The sequence below is a fragment of the Ruditapes philippinarum genome, unplaced genomic scaffold, assembly GCF_026571515.1.
Source record: "Ruditapes philippinarum isolate M1 unplaced genomic scaffold, ASM2657151v2 ctg6086_1_1_1_1, whole genome shotgun sequence".
Lineage (NCBI taxonomy): Eukaryota > Metazoa > Mollusca > Bivalvia > Venerida > Veneridae > Ruditapes > Ruditapes philippinarum.
Genome location: NW_026856588.1, coordinates 25,818 through 50,435, shown reverse-complemented (window position 1 = coordinate 50,435; position 24,618 = coordinate 25,818). Strand labels below are relative to the sequence as shown.

General features: G+C 32.1%; 3 protein-coding genes across 6 annotated transcripts; 2 read left to right on the top strand and 1 right to left on the bottom strand.

Moving 5' to 3' along the window:
* The first annotated feature begins 1,697 nt into the window (after positions 1–1,697).
* On the top strand, positions 1,698–9,794 carry LOC132747060 (scavenger receptor class F member 1-like). The gene is made up of 4 exons (XM_060736368.1): positions 1,698–1,887; positions 6,516–7,331; positions 7,645–7,723; positions 9,677–9,794. The coding sequence occupies exons 1-4, from the start codon at positions 1,833–1,835 to the stop codon at positions 9,687–9,689; spliced, it is 963 nt and encodes a 320-aa protein (XP_060592351.1). The 5' UTR covers positions 1,698–1,832; the 3' UTR covers positions 9,690–9,794.
* Positions 9,795–12,511: 2,717 nt separating this feature from the next.
* Positions 12,512–18,132, top strand: LOC132747061 (uncharacterized). Of its 3 annotated transcripts, none has more exons than XR_009628074.1 (2): positions 12,512–13,022; positions 13,667–14,191. XR_009628074.1 is itself a non-coding variant. In XM_060736370.1 (2 exons), the coding sequence occupies exon 2, from the start codon at positions 16,604–16,606 to the stop codon at positions 17,288–17,290; it is 687 nt and encodes a 228-aa protein (XP_060592353.1). In that variant the 5' UTR covers positions 12,787–13,022; positions 16,535–16,603; the 3' UTR covers positions 17,291–18,132. The 3 variants fall into 3 exon arrangements, 2 of the variants coding, with proteins under 2 accessions (XP_060592353.1, XP_060592354.1); XM_060736370.1 differs by lacking the exon at positions 13,667–14,191 and adding an exon at positions 16,535–18,132 and having other exon boundaries at positions 12,787–13,022; XM_060736371.1 differs by lacking the exon at positions 13,667–14,191 and adding an exon at positions 16,535–18,132 and having other exon boundaries at positions 12,823–12,927.
* A 543-nt stretch (positions 18,133–18,675) lies between these two features.
* On the bottom strand, positions 18,676–24,314 carry LOC132747059 (uncharacterized). 2 transcript variants are annotated; one of them, XM_060736366.1, is made up of 4 exons: positions 24,209–24,314; positions 21,512–21,695; positions 20,455–20,622; positions 18,676–19,585 (listed from the first exon to the last, which is right to left on the bottom strand). In XM_060736366.1, the coding sequence occupies exons 2-4, from the start codon at positions 21,644–21,646 to the stop codon at positions 19,211–19,213; spliced, it is 678 nt and encodes a 225-aa protein (XP_060592349.1). In that variant the 5' UTR covers positions 21,647–21,695; positions 24,209–24,314; the 3' UTR covers positions 18,676–19,210. The 2 variants fall into 2 exon arrangements, with proteins under 2 accessions (XP_060592349.1, XP_060592350.1); XM_060736367.1 differs by having other exon boundaries at positions 21,512–21,665; positions 24,209–24,285.
* Positions 24,315–24,618: the final 304 nt, after the last annotated feature.

The following is a 24,618-nucleotide window of genomic DNA, read 5'->3' as shown; positions in this document are numbered from 1 at the left end:
TGCAAACCAAACTTTGATGGTTTATCATGGGGCACATAATGTTTTCTGGGCTACATGGGACATTTTTGTTATATAACCCTGTCCTTACAACAGTGTCACGTGCACTTCGAGTACAAGTTGTGATAAATGCAAACACGGTTACTGAGGTAACGCTTGTGAACACACTTGCTCTCACTTGCTTTGGAAACACTTAACATAAATAAAATACTTCAAATAGCACATCTAAAGCCTATACAACAATCAAGTCCTTGTTATATATATGTTGCACATGCATTCTAATTAAAGAACTTATACGTTTACTATGTATTTTTCTAAATGAAGAATTTGATCGGCATGTAAAGACACGTATAACTAACCACAAATTTGTTAGAAGCAAAATGTGAAAAGTAATTAGAAAATACAGAACATTTACAAAACGATATGGAAACGAAGTGAGGACAATTTTGTAAAAATTTACTACGCGTAGAGCTTTTTGGCGATCATTGTGAGAAATGTAATAAAAGTAATGGAATGTGTTACATGTAACAGGGGAACTGCAAACATGATCTACTGGTCTATATGGTACATATTTTATGTTTTCTTGTCTTGCTAAATGTCCTCGAGTATAAGCTGTAATAATTGAAACGCAGTTACTTAGGAAACGCTTGTCAAAATACGTCCTGTCAATGGTTTTCATTATCATCATCAACAACAACAAAAACATCCAAATAAATATTTAAAAAAAGTTAATGTCATCAACAAAATGCGTTTTATCTTTAAGGAAGAAACACTTCCAAGTATTATCATAGTTATCACCGTAATCATCATCATTTTCATAGTCACCTTTACCTTCATCATATAACCATCGTTAATCTAATTCCTATTTGTGAAAGTTCGCAATATTTGTTTCAACTTGCTGTATTTGTTTCATCTATCTCTTGATGGTACACTGTGCAGAGATCATTACATTGGATATTAAGGAAACACTTTCCAGTATTATCGTTGTAATCATCATTTCATTATTAACATCATCATTATCATAACCATCGTCAACGTCAACAACAACAAAATATGCATATAAGCATTATAATCAACATCATCTTCATATCTATCATATAATCATACTAACGACTGCAAGGTCTTTTATTTCTTATATTGTCATCCATTGAATTCTAAATTTCTGAAGTGTTTGGAGACTGATTGTTATCTAAATGTACCTCTGCTTAATCTTTCCCTTGAATGTACACTGTGCAGGCATTATGTTTCTGTAAACCTGATTAAAACAAAACTCCTCAAATGCCCAATTACTAGTCTAAAATACTAATACGGAATCTCATATTATTTGGATATTAACTGCCATGGTGATAAAACGTGACATAAAACATTGCCCTGAAATGCAATTCTAACTTCCACCTCTGTTTAATTATGTCAAATAATTTTCTATACTTAGTTACAATTTATTTTATTATTATGTAAACAATCTAATGGCCTTGGTGCAAACCGGATTTAGCTAAATTAAAAATACAATAAGGACAATATTACATTTGCACAAAACAATACGAGGTAAACATTGAAAACCTTTTTAATGTACGAAAAACTTAAAACAGTCACAGCGATAAAAACTTCATGCATCAGACGTATCTTACACGTAAACAATTATATATTTTAAAACCACAATTCATAAAGTATAAACTTATTCTGATGTATTGTTGCGGTGAATATTTTATCATGTGCATATTCAGATTTGAAGGCCGACACGCCGTTGTTTAGGTAGCCGTAGTATTTTGTAACTTCTCTCATTAATAAACTTAGCTTACAAAAGGTTCAGTCAATTGTTTTGTATTTGGATAACCATGATGGTCTTTCTCCATCTGTTTGTTTTCGTCATGTTCTTCGGAATGATTGAAGGTAAGCTGAATTGATGCATGTTGCTACATAGACATACAAGTTATAAATTTTCAGTAAAGGATTTGAATGGTAATTCCTAAAATGTTAAAAGAAAAGACAATGATATTTTACTACATTTAGGAGCCACATTTAACGATAGATCCCTCAAAATATTACAGATCATGTAAGAGACTTCGTTTTGAAAGAACTTATTTAATTCTGTAAATCTATAATAACTGTTTTCATTCCCTTCCCAGAAGTATTCACATAAGTATTGACTACAAAAATACCCTTTGATATCTACTTAACGGTTTCCCAATAAAAAAAATGGAATTCCAAACATGAATGCCGTAAAAGATATTTCTAAAGATATTTGTAAAAAAAAAGATTTTGCATAAAAGCTATCTTTGCAAACTAATGGTCTTAAATTGTTTTTTAGAACATCATTCATTGTCCGGTATCGTAAAAAATAAAATTGCAAAGATGTGCATAGTACAGAAATCCTTAGCTCAACATGTGAACAATAATCCGGAACGATTGTTTGTGTACAGATAATTGTGAACGCGGTCATTGTGGTTGTTGTGCCATAGGAAATATTGTTATGTTGGTTTTCTGATTGTATGGGAGGGCGTTTCCATGACTTGTTTGACAAGATATTCATTCACAAATGTTTTGCTAATTTGCCATCATTAAACTCGAAAAGATCGTTTTATTACTTTGACAACCCCCTAAGATCTTTATATTTTAAAATCGATAAAGAGGTTGTTGACCTTTAAAAGAAAGATGTAGCAAAAATTAATGTAATGTAACCTTTTATAGAGAGAAATGCAAATTAAACGTTCGTGGTCTCAATTATAAGATATATGAGCCGTTACATGACATTTCCAACATGTGGTCAAATGACGTAATCGTAGAAACACGACGTCAAAGTTGACACCAATATATTTTAATGATATCACGCGTGCTTTTCCAATAACCACTGGAAAAATAATCTGATCTATCATTTTTCAGACAATCCGTCGCTTGAAAATTGTAATATGCTATCTGCAAATTTCCCAAACACAATTTTGTCCGTAAAGGACTGTTCTATCTCCTTGGCATGTTATATTAGTGCTTCAGAGCTTTATAAATGAATTACAGCAAAACAATCCTGTATTCAGTATGTTTTGATACTTATTGGACCAATCATATCATCGATAAATGTCACGTGACCTATGGGGGCATATGAAACAAACTGTTCTAAATCCAAAGTACCGTATCAAAACATTGCATTAAATCACGTGATGGCAGGACACCCGCCATGTTGTACGAAACATTTTGAGCTAGCTGGTTATACAACGTTTGCTGTTTATGTCATATATTAGTACTAAATGTAAGTATTGAATGATATTATGTATTCATAAATTAATTCCAATCATGGACATTTTATTCTTATGTCATTTGAACTAACTGCATGTGATAAAACAGCAAATAAAACTATCATGATTTGCAAGTAATTTTGGATGTGTATTTTCGGATAGAAACAACTGTGATCATACAATTTCAACAAACAAATTCGTAAATAGGAAAGGTATATATGCTCTAAAGTTTCTATAATTAAAAGCACATCATGTCTCAAAGACCATTTCTTTAATTTAAAAAAGACAAATATAAGTTTTAGAAATTATAAGTAATAATAAACAGCATGCTAGATTCTTATCGCCATAATTATACTTATGAATGCTAAATTCCCTTTATAATAAGACCGCCTCAGTGGTCGAGGGGTTAGAGTCGATTACTTCTAATTCAGTTACCTCTCTGGCGTGGGTTCGATCCCCGGGAGATGCTTTGGTAGCTTAGCACGGAAGAAGGTAGTCTAGTACTGGTGTCATTCTCCAGGAACGATGGTTAGGAAACTACCCGCCCATATGACTGAAATACTGTTGAAAAAAGGCGTAAAATGAAACAAACAAAAAAACAACTTTATAATAAAAGTAGCAAAATGTCAACAAAATAGTATTTTGACTTCCAATCAAAATACTAAATGACTGTAACTGTACTTACTTGTAAATAAGAAACATAAGCATAAGATTGTTTAGGTTACTTACCAATGTGGAACTCTTTTTTTTTTGAAACTATAACAGAACTCCAAATATAAAGCTTTTGAGAGATAAAGATAAAAGCAATTTTAACAACGGGCCTGTTAGAAAATTTATAGATATTAAGCGTTTATATAAAATTTATGTTTTAGAATGCATTAATGTTTTGTAACTAATAGATTACTTTGAAGTAAAAGCATTTTATACCAAAGTCAGAAGGAAGAAAAATATTCTCATAGTATATTTAGTTTGTCTTGTAATTTGTCTTTGAATTTCTGAATGTATATTTATATGACATTATGTTTGTAATGTTATGTACATGGACAATCTTTAAATATGACATTTTTGAATTATAAGTCATGCATTCTACTACCTTTAAGTTCTTTTCTAGCAGCTATGTTTTCATTGCTTACTTAAGTTATAGCCACATTTTTTTCATTCCTACAATTAGAAGAACTTCTTACGAACTGAAAGAGAACGTGTAAAGCGCATTACAACATAATTACTACTATTTCAAACTTTCGGAAGGAATTTGAATTTGACCATCTTTTGAATTTTCATGAAAAAAAAAATTTGAAAGATTTTTCCAGTATTCTAGAGAATTTGAAAGTTTTCTATTCCCGTTTGCATCTAGAGCTTTTTTTTCTTGACATTAAATCAATTTGAAGGTATTAAATTGTAATGGCTAAAGTTATAAAAATAGATAAAAATGTCTACAAAATTTATGTGGGTATTTTATCTTTATTTTTGTATATTATTAATTTAATGTCATTTAATAATATACTGGTGGATCAAAGGATTTTAATAAAATTTCAAATGTCATAGATGCATATGGTCTACGAAATAGCGTGGTCTCAAAGACTACTAATCAAGGGATAATTATCCGAGAACATTTTGGCTTTCTTTTTAAGATAAAACATACTGTTTTATGTGACATAAATCAATTTAACTTAAAAGACATAATGTTCTAAGTCACATTGAACACTTTGATTTAAACATTTTTTGAAAAAAAGTTACAAGGATTGTTCTATCTCCAAATGTTTTGTAAGGTTTTTTAAGCAAGAAAATATTAAAATCCACATTTCTAACGACATTGAGTTGTTCTCTCGACACCACGTTTAGTAGCTTTTAAATTTTCAAAATCCAACATAAATAAAAAAAAGTTATGCAATATCAAATCTTTTCATGCTTTTTTCTCAAAAACAACAAAATGGAACTTGGAACAAAACGTTTTTGCGACGATTCGTCGGAATAAGTTTTTAATCGGTGTAATTTATGTATTTATTATTGACATGTCAATTGCAAACTGATAATATCGTCAGTGAACAGAAAACGGTATAACATCGATAGATATATGAAAGCGTCCGGCAATATACTTGTATACTTGATATGATATATTATATCAATTCTTCTCTTGGCTACATGGAACAAATGGCTTATTGCCTTGTCCTGACAATGTCTTTCCTGGATACAAATTGTAATATATGTCACCCCGGTAATTGGGGCCTGCCAAAACAATTAATAAATTTGTCAAACAAGTTACTTTGGCAACGCCTGTCACAATTGTTACATTGAATGCCCAAGGCGGGAAGATTTGAAAATATAGAAGTTTGTTTTAATGACAAAACTAGAATAAGTTTTTGTTGGAGAACAGTGTGACATTTGTGTTTCGAGGAAGAAAGAAATGTATTATGTTTTATTATGGTTTCAAGTCACAGACACTAGGGATGTGAAGCTCCAAACGCCTTTATATACAAATAAATTGTATATTTGTCAATCCCAGGAAATATGCTTATAATATTTTCATAAAACTCAATTTAAGCAATCTAAAAATAAAAATCATATATCAACATACACCAGATAAAACTTTTCGATGGAAATAATCTTCACATCTACCCTTAATATCACCTTGCATTTTATTCCATTTCCATTGCTTTCACATAATCCTCTTGTCTATAACATACTTTATTTTGACTTTTGGAGTTGCAGCTCCACAACGCAAGTGTCTGCGTCCTCAGCAACATCCTGCGTTGTAAATAATAGAACCCAAAGGACTTGAATCCCTGTCCCAAATAAATTGACTTTTCTTTTTTTTTCAAATTTCGTAAAAGAGTCACTTTTTTTACATGTGTCCATTCGTAATACACATGATGAGTTATATTATCTTCTTAAAATTGTTTGCAATATTTATGTGTCTAAATGCTTATTACATGTATTACTGTAAAAAAATGTTTTGTTTACTTTACTATTGTTTTCTAGTGTTTACAAACTTCTATGTTGATTTAAAAATATAATAATATAGTTATTTTGTTAGTTTCTCTTTCTGTGGGACAATTTTTGTTCTTTTAGCTTTTCGGATATAATTGTCATAAATAAATAATAATAATTTATTAAATAGTGGTCTTGAACGCAATACATATTGGTTGCCCCGTCTTAAAGGTTTGTTATGTACGTAGAACTTGTAAAACATAACACAAGTAATAAGAAATTTAATCTGGTAAACTATTGAAATGACGAGAGAAAAAACATAATATAAAGAAAAAACAGCAAAATTTATTTCTTTTATTTTAGTTCAAGACTTCGGATGGGTCTACGGATGCCGAAACCGAGGCGGGGGAGGCGTCACCTGTTCAGATTGCAGTGATGGGTTTTATAATTTTAGGGATGGTCAATACAATAGATGTAAAAAATGTCCGCCTAGGTGTACTGCGTGTCATAACTATAATTCGGCCGTCAATTGTGTTGCTTGCACCAACCCAAATCGATACGGAACGGACTGCAGTAAGAATTGTAGCAAAGGATGTCTTAACTCAACATGTGACAAAACTTCCGGAGCATGCTCATGCAAAGACAACTATAACGGCGATCTTTGTGATGATTGCGCCGAAGGGAAGTATGAAATGGCTTCTGATTGTGTGATGGATTGTCCGCAGAATTGTAATAGGTGTATTTCGGAAACAAACTGTACAGAATGCAAGACAGGCTTTTTTGGCAATGTGTGTGAATTCAATTGCTCAAGAGGTTGCTATTTGGACAAATGTAGTAAAAGTAATGGAACATGCTATCAGGAGAAATGCAAACCAAACTTTGATGGTATTAATTGTACAACTTGCTCCCCCAGGTTTCATGGAACATATTGTCAATTACCCTGTCCTGAAAGCTGTGTCGCATGCTCCAGGAATACAAGTTGTGATGATTGCCAGCATGGTTACTGGGGAACTGCCTGCCAACACAATTGTTCCATTGGATGCTACAAAAGCAGTTGCTTTAAAAAGACAGGTGTCTGCATGTATAGCAAATGTAAAACAGGTTTTATTGGGGAAAAGTGTGATATTTGCGTTTTAGGGAAGCACGGAATGTACTGCAATATTACTGAAACATTGAATGGTAATGACCAGACCTCATTGAAACTAAACTATATATAAAGTATATCAGTATTTTCTTTGCTGCTTTTTTCCCTCTTTTTGCTGAAAACACGAGTTGACTTCATCGGAATTTTCATGATTTAACACTTTTTTTATTTGTTTGTCTAACGGTGTTTTATCAATAAGTTTTGATGTATCTTTTTATTTATATATATAATAATTGTACGACTGGCCGAAGTCACAAAATCTTATTAGTTACACAAAATATCTTTGTTTGTTCACATAATGATCCATGTTTACGTAATTTGTTTTTATAATTATTTGTTTTAATGTAGGAAATGGCTCATCAGCAATGAAGTTTACAGGACATTCTTCAAAATATGCAGTCATGATGATGGTCATGACATTGTTCAGGTAAGAGCAGTACACATGTATGAATATATGTTTTATGTATTATTTTAAAGAAAGATATAAAAATCTGGAAACAAAGTGATCCCTCGGAAGCATTAATCACAACAAAATTACATAAGAAAAGCAGACTCGGTTTGATTGAGTCTGTACATGAGGGATTATGAAAAAGTGCAACATCCCTCACGCCCCCTAGCACCTGTTAGAGCAGTTCTCAATTCTCAACACTTAATAGTGGTGGCACCAATGATCACGAAGGACAGAAAAATGTAACAACACTGAAATAAAGTACGGGGGAACTTTTTACAGCTGTCACACAGCACTTGACACCTGCTGTTATGAAGTATAAAAATCTTGAAACAAAGTGATCCCTCGGAAGCATTAATCACAACAAAATTACATAAGAATTGCAGACTCGGTTTGATTGAGTCTGTACATGAGGGATAATGAATAAGTGCAACATCCCTCACGCCCCTTAGGACCGGTTTGAGCAGTACTCAATTTTCAACACTTAATAGTGCTAGCATCAATGATCCCGAAGGACCAGAAAAATGTAACAACACTGAAGTGAAGTACGAGGCAACTTTTTACAGTTGCCACACAGCACTTGACACCTGCTGATGTGAAGTATAAGAATCTGGAAACAAAGTGATCCCTCGGAAGCATTAATCACAACAAAATTACATAAGAATTGCAGACTCGGTTTGCTTGAGTCTGTACATGGGGGATAATGAAAAAGTGCAACATCCCTCACGCCCCCTAGCACCAGTTTAAGAGGTACTCAATTCTCAACACTTATTAGTGCTGGCATCAATGATTCCGAAAGACCAGAAAAATATAACAACACTGAAGTAAAGGTTGATTTCCAAGTGAATGCATAACACCATTCATAAAAATGTTGTTAACGATTATTCATTTTGACAAAAAAATGTTTTGAAAGAAATTTACCCGATGTGTCAGTGAACGTTATTACAAGTAATTATAAACCATCAATGATATGTACGTTGATTATCGCCATGTGTCATGATATTTTCAATAACAATTTGCTAGTTTTTCCTTTTTGTAATGCAGTAATTGCTTGTCAAGTGCTTTGATCGAAAATATCATACCTCACATTTCCTATATTGTTCTTCACAGGTACCCTTTCTCTTCATCCATATATATTTATTTGCTTTTCACGCTTTTGTTGTCTTTAATATCCTGGTCGGTTTCTATGTTTGCCTATTTTAAATTATTTCTAATAACTACCTGTCCGTGGTTTGCCCTTATCCCCTCCCATTTTTGTTTGGTGTCCCACTAGACTCCTTGCCAGTTGTACGGTGTTGCTGGTTTGTGTTGGGCGATGCGTTCATTGAATACCGCCATTCCTTGTTGATATTTGTTTTCAGAGTTTGTACATTTTTCTCCGAAACTCTGGTGTTAAATGACGTTTATAGTTATATGTAGCAAATATCAAGCAAAGATAAGAGTTGGTGTATCTGTGGTTTACTCGGAACTGAAATAGCGTATTGCTCCTGTTATACTGTAAAATGGTGTCTCAATAGCTCTTTTTTCTGCTGTGTAATACAATAGTACTAAGTATCAAACATACAAACAAAAAAACGAACACATTTTGTATAGATTTTGTTGGAAAGTGTGCGATGTGTGGTCCGATAAAAAGTATATTTATATAACAATTAATAAAATACTTATCCTACTAAATTACCTAGATTTTTTTTCTAGCTATAGTTTATGAAAATATCCAATGATATATTGTTTTTATAAATATTTGAAATTCTTATAGAAAATTTGACAATTGTAGACCAATGCACTAACATAAGTCATTTCCTTATGCTTAATAAATCCAAGATACACATTATACGTGTAATGAACACTATTTGTGAAAACAGTGTTGAAATAAGCCAATGCTTTGAGCATACTTTATTTTGCAATTACACATGTACCTTCATTTATTTTCAGGTTTATTGTGTAAATCATTTAAAAAAAACAGTGATGATGTCAGATGGAGCTCAAGAAAAAGGAAAGCACATTCCGGTTCCTTGTATTGCATTGGTTTTCAATCAATATACATGTATGTATTGGTTCTATGTGTTGTTATGGTTTGCACCCATATATATGAATTGGTTCCCGGCCGTGTTATAGATCCCACTAAAGTGACTGTACTTTTTGAAATTTTTCAGAAGAGTCGTTCTTATTACAATCTTACACATGTTGAGTAATGGACATCTATTCTATCTTGTGTTACATTGTTGATGCTATTTATTCGTGTATATACACTTTTCTACGAAATTGTAAGCTCAAATATTTAGCTTACCAATATTCAAACTTAGAAACAATTATTACAAGAGCTTTTGTTAGAAAAGGGTGCTCGACTATTCTCAATAAGTAATGGAACATGCTTTCAGGAAAAATGCAAACCAAATTTTTTACGGTATTAACTGCGTAAAATGTTCTTCTGAGCTACATGGGACATATTGCATGTTACCCTGTCCTGACAACTGTCTTACGTGCTCCTCAAGTATAAGGTGTGATAAATGCAAGCACGGTTACTGGGGAACTGCTTGTCAACACACTTGTTCTCACTGGTTTTGTGGTGAACACGTTTGACACAACAAGAATTCTTGAAGTATCACGTCTTAAGTCTATACAACAGACAAGAACCAAACTTTGCACTTATACGTATGTTTACTATGCATTTTTTCTAATTGTAGAACTTTTCCGGCATATAAAGACAAGTATGACAAACCAAAATTTGTTAGATTTCTACAAGCAAAAAAAATCGAAACGAAAAAAATATGTATGTTTGTATTATTGTATATTTCTATGACGAAATATTAACAATTAAGCTAGATAATTGAAGACCATAGAACATCAATAAAAACTCCACGAATAAGCCGTAAATTTATACAATAACCACATTTGAGTAAGAATATTATGATTTTAGATTTTAACTATTTCCCTTTAATCTTATTTTCCTTTAATGTACAGTCGCCATTTGCATAACAAAATACCGTGATTCAAAATAGATAACATGATTTAAAAGATTATTATTACAGATAAAAAATTCATGCTAGTAGAATAAGCTTCATTTTATCCAAAAAATACGATATCAGTTGCATACATTTTCATTTAGCAATTATTATAGCCATACATCCACATAAATATTAAGAATTTAGTTAACAATCGGAAGATAAGAATGTACAACAAACTGCCAGGCAAACGCTCGGTTTATATAACAATATAATACCAATCACTTCATTGAATTTATAAGAAACATATATTCAATATGAAGTCTCTTAACGCCAATCTAAGACCCCAACATACCTTTTTATGTGCTCATCTACTTGAGATCGTTGACGTCCTTTTCAGATAGTAAAAGTGAACCCTTCAATGTCACTGTAAACATAACACCGTTTAAAAAATTAACAGATTCACATGTATCATTAACAAATTAACTTGTAATGTCATCACGTTTAAAAGTCTACATTTTTAAAAGCTAAAAAATATAGTATGCAAATTATTATATATTTTTGCAATCATCATCATCATTATCATCATCTTATTAACGTCATCCCTTATTATCAATTTTAGTATTGTTATTATTATGATTTCATCGTTCTGTTGAAACAGCATTATGTGATTTTTATTTTATTTCACCTTTGCGTCACACCATCTGCGGATGTTTCTAATTTCAAAATTTCACCACTTTCACGGTGATAGGGCGTTTACCACAACTTTTCCGCGCAACGTCAAAATATAATACTTCTGACCGTGACACCGTATATTTCTGGACAAAATATTAATAGCGGGATAACCAAATTGCAGGTAATAGCTTACAAAATATCTTACTGCTGGACGTTGCAAAATTATTCCAATTGTTTAAGTACTCCATCAAATTTTTTCTAAAAAGTATGTAATTTTTTGTGAATTGTGTTGTGCTAGATTAACGATAAATTGTTTCAAAAATTCGATGGAGTACTTAAACAATTGGAATAATTTTGAAATGTCCAGCAGTAAGATGTTTTGTAAGCTATTACCTGCAATACTTTCACCATCATCAACAACAACATCATCATAAATAACATGAATAATAATATCACTTTCATCATTATGATAATCATCAGCAGCAGCATCAACATCCTCATTATCATAATCATCACCATCAACAAATTACGAATTCCCCACCATCATTATTTTTACCATATTCATCATCCTGATCAACATCAACAACAACATGATCATTATTATCATATTGACAATCGAAAAGCAAAATTTCTATGTATCCCTTTCATCTATTTAATTTTAGGTTGTAAATATTTAGAGGATAACTTTCATCTTGATCAGCTTCTGTTTCATTTTTCTCTTATAGTACATGTAATAACAAAACTAAATTATTACAGTATATAAATACAGGGACTTTATGGTACAGAAAGAGAAACAATTTATCACATAATTAGTGTTTTTTTTTTCTTGGCGGTGCAATATGCAGAGGTTACCATGTGTATTATCTAAGATTCTGACTTTTCATACCAAATTTGATGTGTGTGTGTTTTTTCTTTGTTTCACATCTTATTGAAAGGATATATTTCTCGGTATATGTGCAATAACGAGTGAAATTAAAATAATAAATGCAAATGTATTTACTTACAATAAGGTTTAAATGAAATTCCGGTTGATTTAAACTGCAACTACGATAACGAGAGAAAACAAACATTGATCTGAAATACCATTATAATTCTGACTACCTCCCCTATTTATGGGCCATATAAATGAAAACAATAAAGGTCAAAAAAACAAAGGCAAAGTTGCCTTCATTCCAGAAAATCGCTCAATATACTTAGTAACAGTTCAAATTAAAACTATTCGTAATGCATGTAATTCAATTACTTGGAATGGACTGGGTTTAGCTTAATTTGATATAACATTAATATAAAATAAACCTGTATAAGAATAGGATGTTTACATCAAATGTTTTACCGTTACGATCATTCAAAACCTAAACAAATCAAAAGAATCATATAAGCACTTCATGTCGTTCGTTAGCTTTTACGTAAACAAGTATATTTTTTAAAACCACACATTATTTAAGTGTGAAATCATTCCCAACGTGGCGTAAATTCAATCTTGCGAAATAGATTTAGTGGACGACGTTCCGTTGATCACGTAACTGTTGTATTTTAAAATTCAACTGCTTTATAAACAACTTTAATGTAACAATAAACCATATCAATAGTTTCGCCTTAAATAATCAGGATGGTGTTTCTTCATCTATTCGTTTTAAGCATGATATTTGGACTTATTGAAGGTAAGCTGAAAGTATATGCATGTTGTTAAAAAATTATTAACAAAATTAAAGTTTATTCCGTTATTATAGCGTTTTGCTATTTGTTTTACTGGTCGTACATTAGACGAATCCTCGAGCTAGTCAATTGTTTTGTTTTGGATACAGTTTTGTTTAAATTAATTTTCCACATATCAATTTCATGCTGTGAATACATTTTTAACAGTTCCATTTACCTTATATGACTTTTTTTATAATTACTAGTGGGCATAAAGAATTCTGTTTATATTCGTTCAAGAAACATATCTTTTTTTAAACGTTAAATGATTTACTATTTCAACTAAGTACTTTTAACGACAGATGTTATGAAATTTGTTTTAAAAATTGTCAAACTTTAAAGTACTTGTTTCTTTTATCCTAGAGATCATGTTTTTTGTTTGTTTCCCCTGCCAAACAGAAACATGAGTTAACATGCAATTATGATAACAAGCGACCCCTCCCCCGACAAAAAGTTCTGTAATTTATATAGAAAAAACTAATATCCCAGAACTGAGTGAGAATCAGTGGCGTAAATTCTTCAGAGTGATCTGATTTCTTGACTTTAGTCCACTAATTGCACCGCAAGATTATAATTTTGTTTGATAAATTAGTTCTTATATTTTATATAGCGCAGGTGTTGGATGCATGCCACAAATGGCACAACTGTCTGACTTGCTATACATACCCGTTCAACTGTTCATCTTGTCCGAAGGGATACTATTTGACAAGAGGAGGGGCTTATTATACATGTAGAGCATGTCCAAGTAATTGCTCAGAGTGCAATCATTACAGGTCTTGCACAGACTGCAAAGACGGTTTCTTTGGCGACATATGTGAATTCAATTGTCCAAGACGTTGCTATTTAGGGAGATGTAGCAAAAGTGATGGGACTTGTTACCAGAAGAAATGAAACCCAAACTACATGTTCCGTTTACGCATACGGTGGATACATAGTGTTGACTAAATATAAATTAATTAATAGTTAAGCACTCTCTTTTGATTTTGAATTTTATCGATTGACCATGCCTTTTCTTTGAACTCTAGGAACATAAAAGAGTTCAATTTTATTTCTGACTATTATCATAGAAACTTTCGAATCTTACTATATACGAGTATTTGCCTTATATAATCATGATAAATTCATTCCCACTTATTATCATCTTTGTTTCCTATACTGTGTCGGTGTGACGTAAAACCCAATCAAACAAACAAACAAATCATCTTTGTTTAAATGTAGGGAATGGCTCATCTGCAATCACACTAATAGAAACTTTCTTGACATATCCATTTCTTATCATTGCTGTTTCTTTATTCAGGTAAGAGCGGCACGCGTACATCTGTTTTTTATATTCTATTTTTTTGTAATTCATTCTCATTACAATACACTAAATTTATTCTCGATTATCTTCCACAGAAAACGCTTGTCAAGTACTTCGATATTCAAATACATAAAACATTTTGTTATTTCATATTTCACAAGTAAAATGTTCAAATTTGTTTATATTCTTTTTTAAAAAATGAAATAAAAGACAGCGAAATAAGCAGCAAGTAATTTGACACAAAGCTTACAGAAAGTGAAATGGTGCATCTGGTTTAATTAGTACATTGTACTAAAATGGATCAAAATATTTTGGCTTTGGATTATGTAACTCATTGGAACTGCTGTCTCCGCAACCTAAGTTTTCTTGTTATTTGATTAAAATAGATAGAATACACAGAATAATATCCCATTAACAATGATTCATTTAAAGGTAAGGCATTTTGTATGCTCAATATTCCAACTTTGCAGAAATAACCTATGCGTGTAATAAAGTCAATGATTCAGTGATAAACCGTTGCCTTGAAACGACATTGTGTTACGCTATTCTTGTTTTGATTTCAGGTTTCTTGAGTAAAGCATTCCGAAAACATGAAAAATAAAATATCTTCTGGTTTTATGAATTGATAAGGTTCACAGGCACTATATGAATAAACATGTACCTGGTTTCGTAATGGTCACATGTAAACATATAAATGGGTGTATGTCCTTCTGGTATTATAGTGACCCTTCTTGTCCTTCTGGTCCATTACCCGGCACTCTTATTCCGTTGTAGGTATTTTAATTATTTATGGTTCTTAATTACCTTGTAGATTTCTATGTTTTCCTATTTTGAATGATTAATAATGACATCTCGTCCGAAAATTTTCCATGTGCCATGTCCTGTTAGGTGTCCTGCTGTGGACCTTGCTGGTGGCTCTGTGTTGGAGGATGCGATCATTGAATACAGCCCTTCCTTTTTGATCTTGTTTTTTTTTATATTTTACTTAATTAGATGTATCCTTTTTGAAATTTTGCAGAAGATCCACTTTTGTTGCAAAATTAATGTTGTTATCTACAGAAAGCTATAAATAGAAAACATCATGTATGTTGATTGATATAAAAAAGGGTTTCAAGTTTAGATTGATATGTAGTTTGTAAAAAAAATGTTGCTTCTGAATTATTTTCAAAGAAATAAATGTTATTGTTAATGTTTCGTTGTTATTATTTCATACGAATGCAAGAAACATCTCTAAAATCGATAAGATTCGGATATGAATTATTCCGTTATATAATGTTTATAATACCTGTATGTAGTTTTGGGTAAAAGGCTAGAAATGTTTTGGATAAAAGGCTAGAAAAGAAGAATAATTTCAAATAATAATAATAGTTAATATTTTTTTTGTTAATTAAAAACACTTTCGTTCGTTTTCTATTTCGTTCGTTCGTTTGCTATTTTCAACTGAAAAAGATGTATGAAGCTCGAAGAAGCTTTGAAGGCAAGCCAAAAAGACGAATTTATTTCTCTACTGTTATAAAGATAAAATGTGAAAATATTGATCTCTATCACATTGTGTTATAAAGAGAACGAAATATTTTGTTTCTTAACTTTGAACAGTCGTTGCTTAAAGACTTTGATTTAGATTCATAGTAAATATCATGTATACAAAATTTGAATGTTCATTTTAAAGGTCCTGGTCTTTTTTACCTCGTCTAATTGTAAGAGAAAGTCAAGCTATTTTGATCGCTGCGTCGTTGTTAACGTCGTTATCGTTCAAAAACCGTAACCCACTTCTCAATATACTTGAAAAACTTAATCATAATAAGATTTTGTTATAAGACAATGGGATTGATTCTAAAAGCATTATTTTAGATTATTCCCCCTTGTAACAAGAATATAGTAAATAGAATAATTTCAAAACTATGAAAGATATCAACATGACACTTGTAACAATTGTTAGTCATGACAAGGTGCAGTTGTTAGACAAGGTTCATAACACTGGAAACAATGTTTTCGGGGAATTAAGCCCCTTTTAATTTATTGAATATTTCAGAATAAATGTTATTAAGAGACGGGCATTAACATCGCATTCTTAATGTTAATTATGAACATGAAACATGCACAATACAACATAATTCATTGGAAATTTAAAAAGTCTGATCACTGAGGAAAATACTTAAACTTGTTTCTGCATTTCAGTTCAAGACATTAGATGCCCCTATGGATGTCTAACATGCCTCGGGGGAGTCCACTGTCCCACGTGCATAAATGGATTTTATTCTGTTAGAGAAGGTGCATACACACAATGTAAAGAATGTCCTTCTAGGTGCTCTTCATGCTTTGACCACTGGACCGTGTACTGTGTTGCTTGCACGAACGAAACTCGGTACGGAAAGGACTGCAGGGAGATTTGTAGCAATGGATGTCTTAACTCAACATGTGGCAAAACTTCTGGAGCATGCTCATGCAGAGACAACTATGAAGGCAATCGTTGTGATAGTTGCGCTAAAGGCAAATACGAAATGGACTCTGATTGTGTCATGGATTGTCCACAAAATTGTAAGAGGTGTATTTCGGCAACAAACTGTACAGAATGCAAGAATGGCTTTTTTGGCGATGTTTGTGAATTCAATTGCTCAAGAGGTTGTTTTTTGGACAAATGTAGTAAGAGTAACGGAACATGCTATCAGGGGAAATGCAAACCAAACTTTGATGGTACCAACTGCACAAACTGTTCTTCTGGGCTACATGGGACATCTTGTAAGTTACCCTGTTCTAAAAGCTGTATCTCGTGTTCCTCAAGTACAAGTTGTGATAAATGCAAACACGGTTACTGGGGAAACGCTTGTGAACACACTTGCTATCACTGGTTTTGTGTTGGAAATAACTGACAAGGCTAGAATGCTTGAAGTAACTCATCTTAAATCTGTACTACAAATCTACATGTACCCTTGACAATATTTGGACACTTGAAGTATAAAATCTAAAATCTTTATATATTTAACACAAAATATATAAGATAAATATAAAATATAATGAAATTTAAATAACTATTATATATAAACATAGTAAAGAACACCTACATTCTTGAATGTATGTGATTCGCACAATAATGTTTGTTCTAAATAGTGGTTAAAGATTTTAAATTAGATTCTAATGGTTAAAGATTTTAACCACTTAATTTACTTGAAGGTTATCATGGATATGTGGCATTTGCCGGCACATTTCTAAAACCATAAGCCCTGCGAGTACGCCAGATATTGTTATTTCTATAGTTAGTTATTTCCACCATTATGCATTAAAATATATTTTAAAGGGAATTTAAAAGAACTATCAGGTAGAAATATTTATACTATGTAGTTGCTTAGACGTATAACACAATCAAAGTGGCATTGCATTGGGATATAACTTGACTTTCTGAAGAAAATTACTTTCCTTCTTTTACATAATATTTGAAGCGTGGTATAATTTCTTCTTCAGGTTATAGCATTTTAATACAGACCACCTATACAAATGTAAGGCTGTTTGGGATCTCATTTCAATTTAAGTCAAATTATTAGGAGAAGTAATATAATATGTCTGAATGCAGTAAACGGCTTTATACACTAAAATTCGTATAATAGCTTATAAAGAAGACAATTACACTAAATGCTTAGATTATTTTTAGCTCAACTATTCGTTAGGAATAAGTAGAGCTATTGTAGTCACCCAAACGTCGGCGTAGCCACTTACGTTAAAGTTTTTGTAATACCTCAAATATTCTCAAAATCCATTGACATATGGTTTTGAAACTTTGCACACTTACCACCCTAATCTGTAGTCAGGAGGAGGTAACTGTATCAAGCATTTTGATAGAATTATATCCCTTTTTCGACTTAGAATTTACATTAAAGTTTTTGTTATACCTCATATATTTTCAAAGTCCATTGACATATGGCTGTGTAACTTTGCATACTTGTTCACCATCATGATCCCAAGCTATAGGCAAGAGGATGCAAGTGTACAAAGTCCATTGACATATGGCTTTGAAACTTTGTACACTTGTTCACCGCTGTAGACAGGAGGATGTAAGTGTATCGAGCATTTTGACAGAATTATACCTCTTTTTCGACTTTATATATTTTTTCTTCCATTTTACTGGTAAATTTGTATTTTACGGACAACTATAGCCTAACGCCGATGTTAGGGACTTATAATATTTCATGTTAGGAAAGTATCCAGGTAGCTTATAGTTCTTATGTGGCTCTACTCATGTGTCTGCATGTGTCAGAAATAATGCACGTAGAGGCACATGAAACATTGAAACTGTTGTATAAAAAAGACATACATCTAACACAGCATGGAATGCAAGAAGATTTATTCAGGTAAAGTGACGAAGAAACATTAAAGTTTTACAAAATAAGAATTGTCATGAACAGTAGAAAAATACAATTTAAACATAATGTACTCGTATGTATCTTTTCTTTTGACCTCTTTTTAACTACATCACATACATGTAAAAATCGATGTACATGTACAAATGATGAGTAGACATCAAAATCAAATAAGTTGGGCAACAAGCTCTTTAGACATTAGATTAAGCATTTTCCTTCCATGTACATATATTCATTACTTTTAAATGTTTTCTTTATGACAAAATACTTGTGTAAGTATCTCTGAGTCAATTATATATGAAGGCTGCATGTTCTCTTAATACTGTATAAAATTCTTAACTTTAATATGGTGAATGAATTTGAGCAAACAACAACAGGATAGCGAATATAGATAAGGGAAAATAAAGAGAAAGGTGAATGAAATGTTTTGATAAAACAAAACATATGTTCGGTCATGTCAGTTTAACAGTCCATTTTCAAAAATTCCAAGAATTCCAATATTTTATTTTTTCCCCAAAAGTCTGAGCAGCATTTTCAATTCCTCTTTTTGTTCATTGGGAGCATCATTTCCTTGTTTGTCAGCACCACCGCTTCCTTGCTTTTGTCTATCGCCACCTTTGCTTCCTGGTCTTTTTCCATCGCCACTTTTTCGTCCTTCATCTCCACTTTTACCCTTTCCACCTTCACACTTGCATTTATCCTCGCCTTCTCTCAATTCCTTCACCTTATCGAGGGCTTTCAAGCAGTCATCGCCTTCTAAGTTCCTCAGCATTCGTCTAAGGAAGCGAGCTTCTGGGTTACTAGAGCCTCCGTCACAGTCAACATCGTTTTTGGTCCTACATTCCTCAAGTGTGGCTACAAGTTCTTCTCTGTCACTCTGAAATGTGCAAGCCAAAAAAAATTAAAAAAGGCTATTTTAAGTATTGTTTCGGTGATAAACCTGTTTTCAAAGGCAGATGGGTTTATTAAATGTCGAAATTCAAAATAATTCCACTTAATTTATTTTAACTGAGGAAAGATCCACTCAAATTTATTAAAACAGAATGGCATTCCATGAAATTTCATAAAGCGCTTTCTTTTGACATAAATCGTATATTGTACAATGTTCAAAAAGTTTAAAGGTGTTTTCAAGAACTAAAACTGTGCCAAATTTCTCATAACTCCTAGCGAAAAGGTTATCTAGTATTTACTATTTCATTAGTATGATTTTTATAAAGAGACAGACATAGGTGATGACGAGAAGGATACTTATGATCACAGTGAAAACCCTTAACAAGGTTTTTTTTAAAAGAACATATACATAACTGTCCCGCATCTCTGATAATTCCTCGGGACGGTTGATTTGCGACAAAACAAATTTCGAACATCCTTAAAAAGGTGTATCCAATCAGTATTTCATTAAAAAAGAAAAGACACAGAGGTGAATAACAGAAAACAATTAAATCACCTACCATAGTCTTTTTTTTCAAGAACATATAGGTGTAACGCATTTGCAATTAACAATTGATAGGCAAAATAAAAAAATTGGTGATTATCTTTGAAATGGTTCCATCTATTAGTAATTCAATTAAAAGAAACCTGAATGAAGTCTGATCCCTAGGAAGCATTAATTGCAACAGAATTACATGAAAAGTGCAATTGATTGAATCCGTACTTGAGGGATAATGAAAAAGTTCACATCGTTCAAATAATGACAGAAAGGGTTCGGATCGAAACAGATAGATATTTTCATATTAAAAACCTAACCTCATTTTCTTCACCACCGAGGCTACGTTCAGCTTCGTCTCTAAGCACTTCTTCTGCGTTCTCTAATAGACGTTCACATGCGGTTTTGTCTTCTTCAACAGTTTCCTGGCGTTTCACTCTCTCCTCTGGAGCTTGGCATTTCAGATGTCTTTCGCAAGCACTTATATCCTACAAAAGCATTTTTTTAACTTTTAAAGCCTGATGTTAACACATAGCTACAAATGAAATGTCTGTCTAATGTATTTACCAGTAGATACATGGATTTATTCTCTGTAAACTTGATTCATAAAGTGCGATGATAAAGAAGGTGTGCTTTTTTTTCTTTGAAGGGCGATACTTATGGTTTTGATATTTTATCAATGTTTGTTATAACGAATCATAAAGAGATTAATATTTCACAAACGAATTTTATAAAAAAACAATATACAAATAACAGTAATTAAATTGCAAAACCGGATGTGTATTTAGTTTCTTAATAACATTTTCGAATCCATCCAGGGACTTTTGATTCTTTCACGTGCTGAAGCTATCCAGCTAGCTTACTAAACGTCAGTGGTACTTTATGTACTTAGCTGCCAGTTTGTGTCAGAAATAAAGAACGGAGGGTCATCTGGAGTTAACCACCACCAGTTAAACCGTCATATGACCTGTACAGTGTTACCCAACCAAAACGATTTACAAGAATATCATTTACGTTTTTTATGTCGTCATGTCACAAACAAGCATGAATTATCGTGTACAAAAATGATTCGGATCTGGGAAGAGACTTTCATAAGCATTAGGTTGCTTCCGGTCTTATCCTTTACTTGTAATGATTGTAAATATCATGTATGTAAAAATGCTTATGTGGCGAAAAAAATATGCTTAAACCAATAACATGGCATACTTAATGACATGCAAAGAATGGGTAATTAATCACTGCGAATTTAATATATAGAACAATATATTTTTAATGAATAATCTTCCATAGTGTATATGTGTCACATAAATTAAGAGTAAAAATATAACTTCATTTAATCTAATTATTTATTGCGAAATAAGGAAGAAAAATAATGACCTTTTCGAACTCCTCCTCGAAAGAAACTTCATCTTCAACATTTTCCGGAGGTGGATCTTGTGATTGACGGCGGTTTGGTGAAGCAAAGGTACTGCTTGACACCAAGACAACGAGCAACAGAACTATGACCTTCATCTTGATTGACCTTGATGACCTTGGTTACCTCAGTGGACCTTGAACAATGCTGAACCCGAGAATAAAGAAAATAAATGACATGTCATAATTTTAGTGTTATTTGTGTTAGGTTTTGCTTTTTGTCGTTGTTGTTTTGGGGGTCGGTGTAAGTGAGTTAATGTATGTATGTGTGTGGGTACGTGCGCGTGTGCGGTTTTTATTGTTTTTTGGGGTGGTTTTTGTTGTTGGTTTTTTTTTTTATTTTTTTTTGTTCTTTTTTTTTTTGGTTTTTTTTCGTTTGTTTGTTTGTTGTTTGTTTGTATGTTTTTATCTTATTATTGTTTTTTTTTAGTCAAATTTATTTCTATAACTACATATATTTAACTCATGTAAGACGTTTTTGAAGAACCATATAAACATTCCAGGAGGTCATAGATAACCATTCACTTCAGTGAAAATACGGAAAATTAAAATACGAATTTTATTTCAATAATGTATTTTTCCAATATTTCATTTACAAGTACATAATGAATCGTACTAAACACGCTTGATACGATTTGTATATTCGTATTTCGATGATGGGCTTATGGAGAAAAATATTCAATCACTTGCTTAATAAATTGTATTCATTTTCATCTTCACTTTAAATATGCTATCTGTAATTTTCAATGAAAAAATATTACATTTTCTTAAATGAATGATAAATATACATAGTAAAATCATCTGAAATATGAGTTTAACTTCAATTCTAAAACAAACCATTTGCATTAATTTTGTATAAGGTTCGTAAGCAAACTATGGTGATAGTTGTTTCTGCCTATACAGTACCGCCCTGATATTTCTGCCTATCCCGTACCGCTCTTATATATCTGCCTTTCCCGTACCGCTCTTATATTTCTTCCTATCCCGTACCGCTCTTATATTTCTTCCTATCCTGTACCGCTCTTATATATCTGCCTATCCCGTACCGCCCTGATATTTCTTTCTATCCCGTATCGCCCTTATATTTCTGCCTGTCCCGTACCGCTCTGATATTTCTTACTATCCCGTACCGCTCTCATATTTCTGCCTATCCCTATATATCTGCCTATCCCGTACCTCTCTTAATTTTTTCCTATCCCGTACCGCTCTTAAATTTTTTCATATCCCGTACCGCTCTTATATATCTGCCTACCCCGTACCGCTCTTATTTTCTGTTATCCCGTACCGCTCTTATATTTCTGCCTATCCCGTACCGCTCATATTTCTGCATATCGTATACCGTATTGATATGTCTGTCTATCCCGTACCGCCCTGATATTTCTGCCTATCCCGTACAGCTCTTATATTTCTGCCTATCCCGTACCGCCCTGATATTTCTGCCTATCCCGTACCGCCCTGATATTTCTGCCTATCCTGTACCGCCCTGATATAATAAACAGAGGGACATCTCCGTTAGATTCTACCCCGCCAGCATTATTGAGTCGCCGTATGACGTGACTGCCGATGTCATTCAGTTGAAAAGCAAATTGAATTTTAACACAACACAGTTTTGAAAATTGCATACTCTCTTTAAATGAATGAACATTATATATTAAATGACCAGAGCGACAGAAAACTTTAAAACAGTGATTTTCTCAATGAAAGTGATATTTCTATGAGAAAAAATGTTTGTTTTGATTCGTTCTATTGTTTTCGTTTACACTAACTTGGAATTTATGTAAATCTAGCAATTTTGTTGAACTTCTAAGACCATTTATACGATCTTTTACTCATGTTTTTACTATTTTCAGGTCAATTGTTTAAATACTGATAATAAAGCCAAACCTTGCCAAAGGAATATCTGCTCCATTTCATAAATAAATATAAGTTAATTTTCAATCATTATAAATATATAATTCAAAGTATTTACATTTCTTTCTGTCAATCCATAGCATCTGGAGACTGGGTCACTTACTGGACAATTGAAAAATCATTTACGAGTCCTTAATAAATTGTCAATATATGAGATGACGTAAATTATTTCACATTTGACAATTGAATAATAAATAAGTAGGTTCTTCCAAGAATTCGTCAGTAATTTTCAAATTTTCTTACACGTCCATTGTATGGATCTGTGGATTTTGTAAGGTTATTCATTTTGAAAATGAGATTTAAGCATATTCGATATGAAATGCATTTACATGATTTGTTTTTAAAAAGATGTATTTTTTGTCAGTTCAATGATTGATTCTCATTTCCAGGTGTTCATATAACTAGATGATAGAAAGTTTATTTATAGAGACAAAATAAAATAGCCATACCATATGCACAAATTTAAGGACCAGTGTCTCGAAAATGACGAAATTTATTTTGAGGTTCTATCTAGAAAACCTGCCATAGAGACAAATCTAGGACATCTGTACTGGTAATATTTTATATTTAAGATGTCGAGATACTTATAATTTTGGAATGAATAAAATTTTAATATACAACAAAGTTTATTTTTCAGTTCTAGAATTTATGAAATGTCGTAATTAAGTGAGAATGAGTGTTTAACACAGTTTTGAATGAATGAACATTGTATGTTTGTTATAAAGAAATGAAATAAATAAGTTTACTTACTTGTTAAATATCGGTTGACGCTCCTAGATCCGTCTGATTTAAACTTGGTTTCGCTTCCAATTTATAGCCCCAAACTTCGTGACTGTCCTGGGAGGGCATTATTTTTCTCCTTTTCTCTTTTCCCCCTATAATAATTCAAATCAAATAGATGTCAAAATAGAGCTCAATATATATATTTTTTAAATAAATAAATCGTGCTTATTTTTCAAACAAGATATTGGATACGTGTCAAGCCCTTATTTCACTAGGTACTTGATTTACAAGTCTGAAATTATGTGTTTATATTCAAATTTATCTTTTGTGCACACACCATCAAAATTATCACGAAGCCTTTTGTCCCATTATCCCCCATTTCTATTTAACCTTGCTGTCAAGATTGTATTTCTTACAGGAGGATACAGTACAATTAT

Coding starts and splice junctions, on each gene's coding strand:
- LOC132747059 (XM_060736366.1), bottom strand. CDS start 21,646: ATGAAGGTCATAGTTCTGTTGCTCGTTGTCTTGGTGTCAAGCAGTACC. Junction 20,623..21,511: donor TCGAGGAGGAGTTCGAAAAG/GTCATTATTTTT, acceptor ATGCTTTTGTAG/GATATAAGTGCTTGCGAAAG. Junction 19,586..20,454: donor TCGGTGGTGAAGAAAATGAG/GTTAGGTTTTTA, acceptor TGCACATTTCAG/AGTGACAGAGAAGAACTTGT.
- LOC132747061 (XM_060736370.1), top strand. CDS start 16,604: ATGGATTTTATTCTGTTAGAGAAGGTGCATACACACAATGTAAAGAAT.
- LOC132747060 (XM_060736368.1), top strand. CDS start 1,833: ATGATGGTCTTTCTCCATCTGTTTGTTTTCGTCATGTTCTTCGGAATG. Junction 1,888..6,515: donor GTTCTTCGGAATGATTGAAG/GTAAGCTGAATT, acceptor CTTTTATTTTAG/TTCAAGACTTCGGATGGGTC. Junction 7,332..7,644: donor TATTACTGAAACATTGAATG/GTAATGACCAGA, acceptor GTTTTAATGTAG/GAAATGGCTCATCAGCAATG.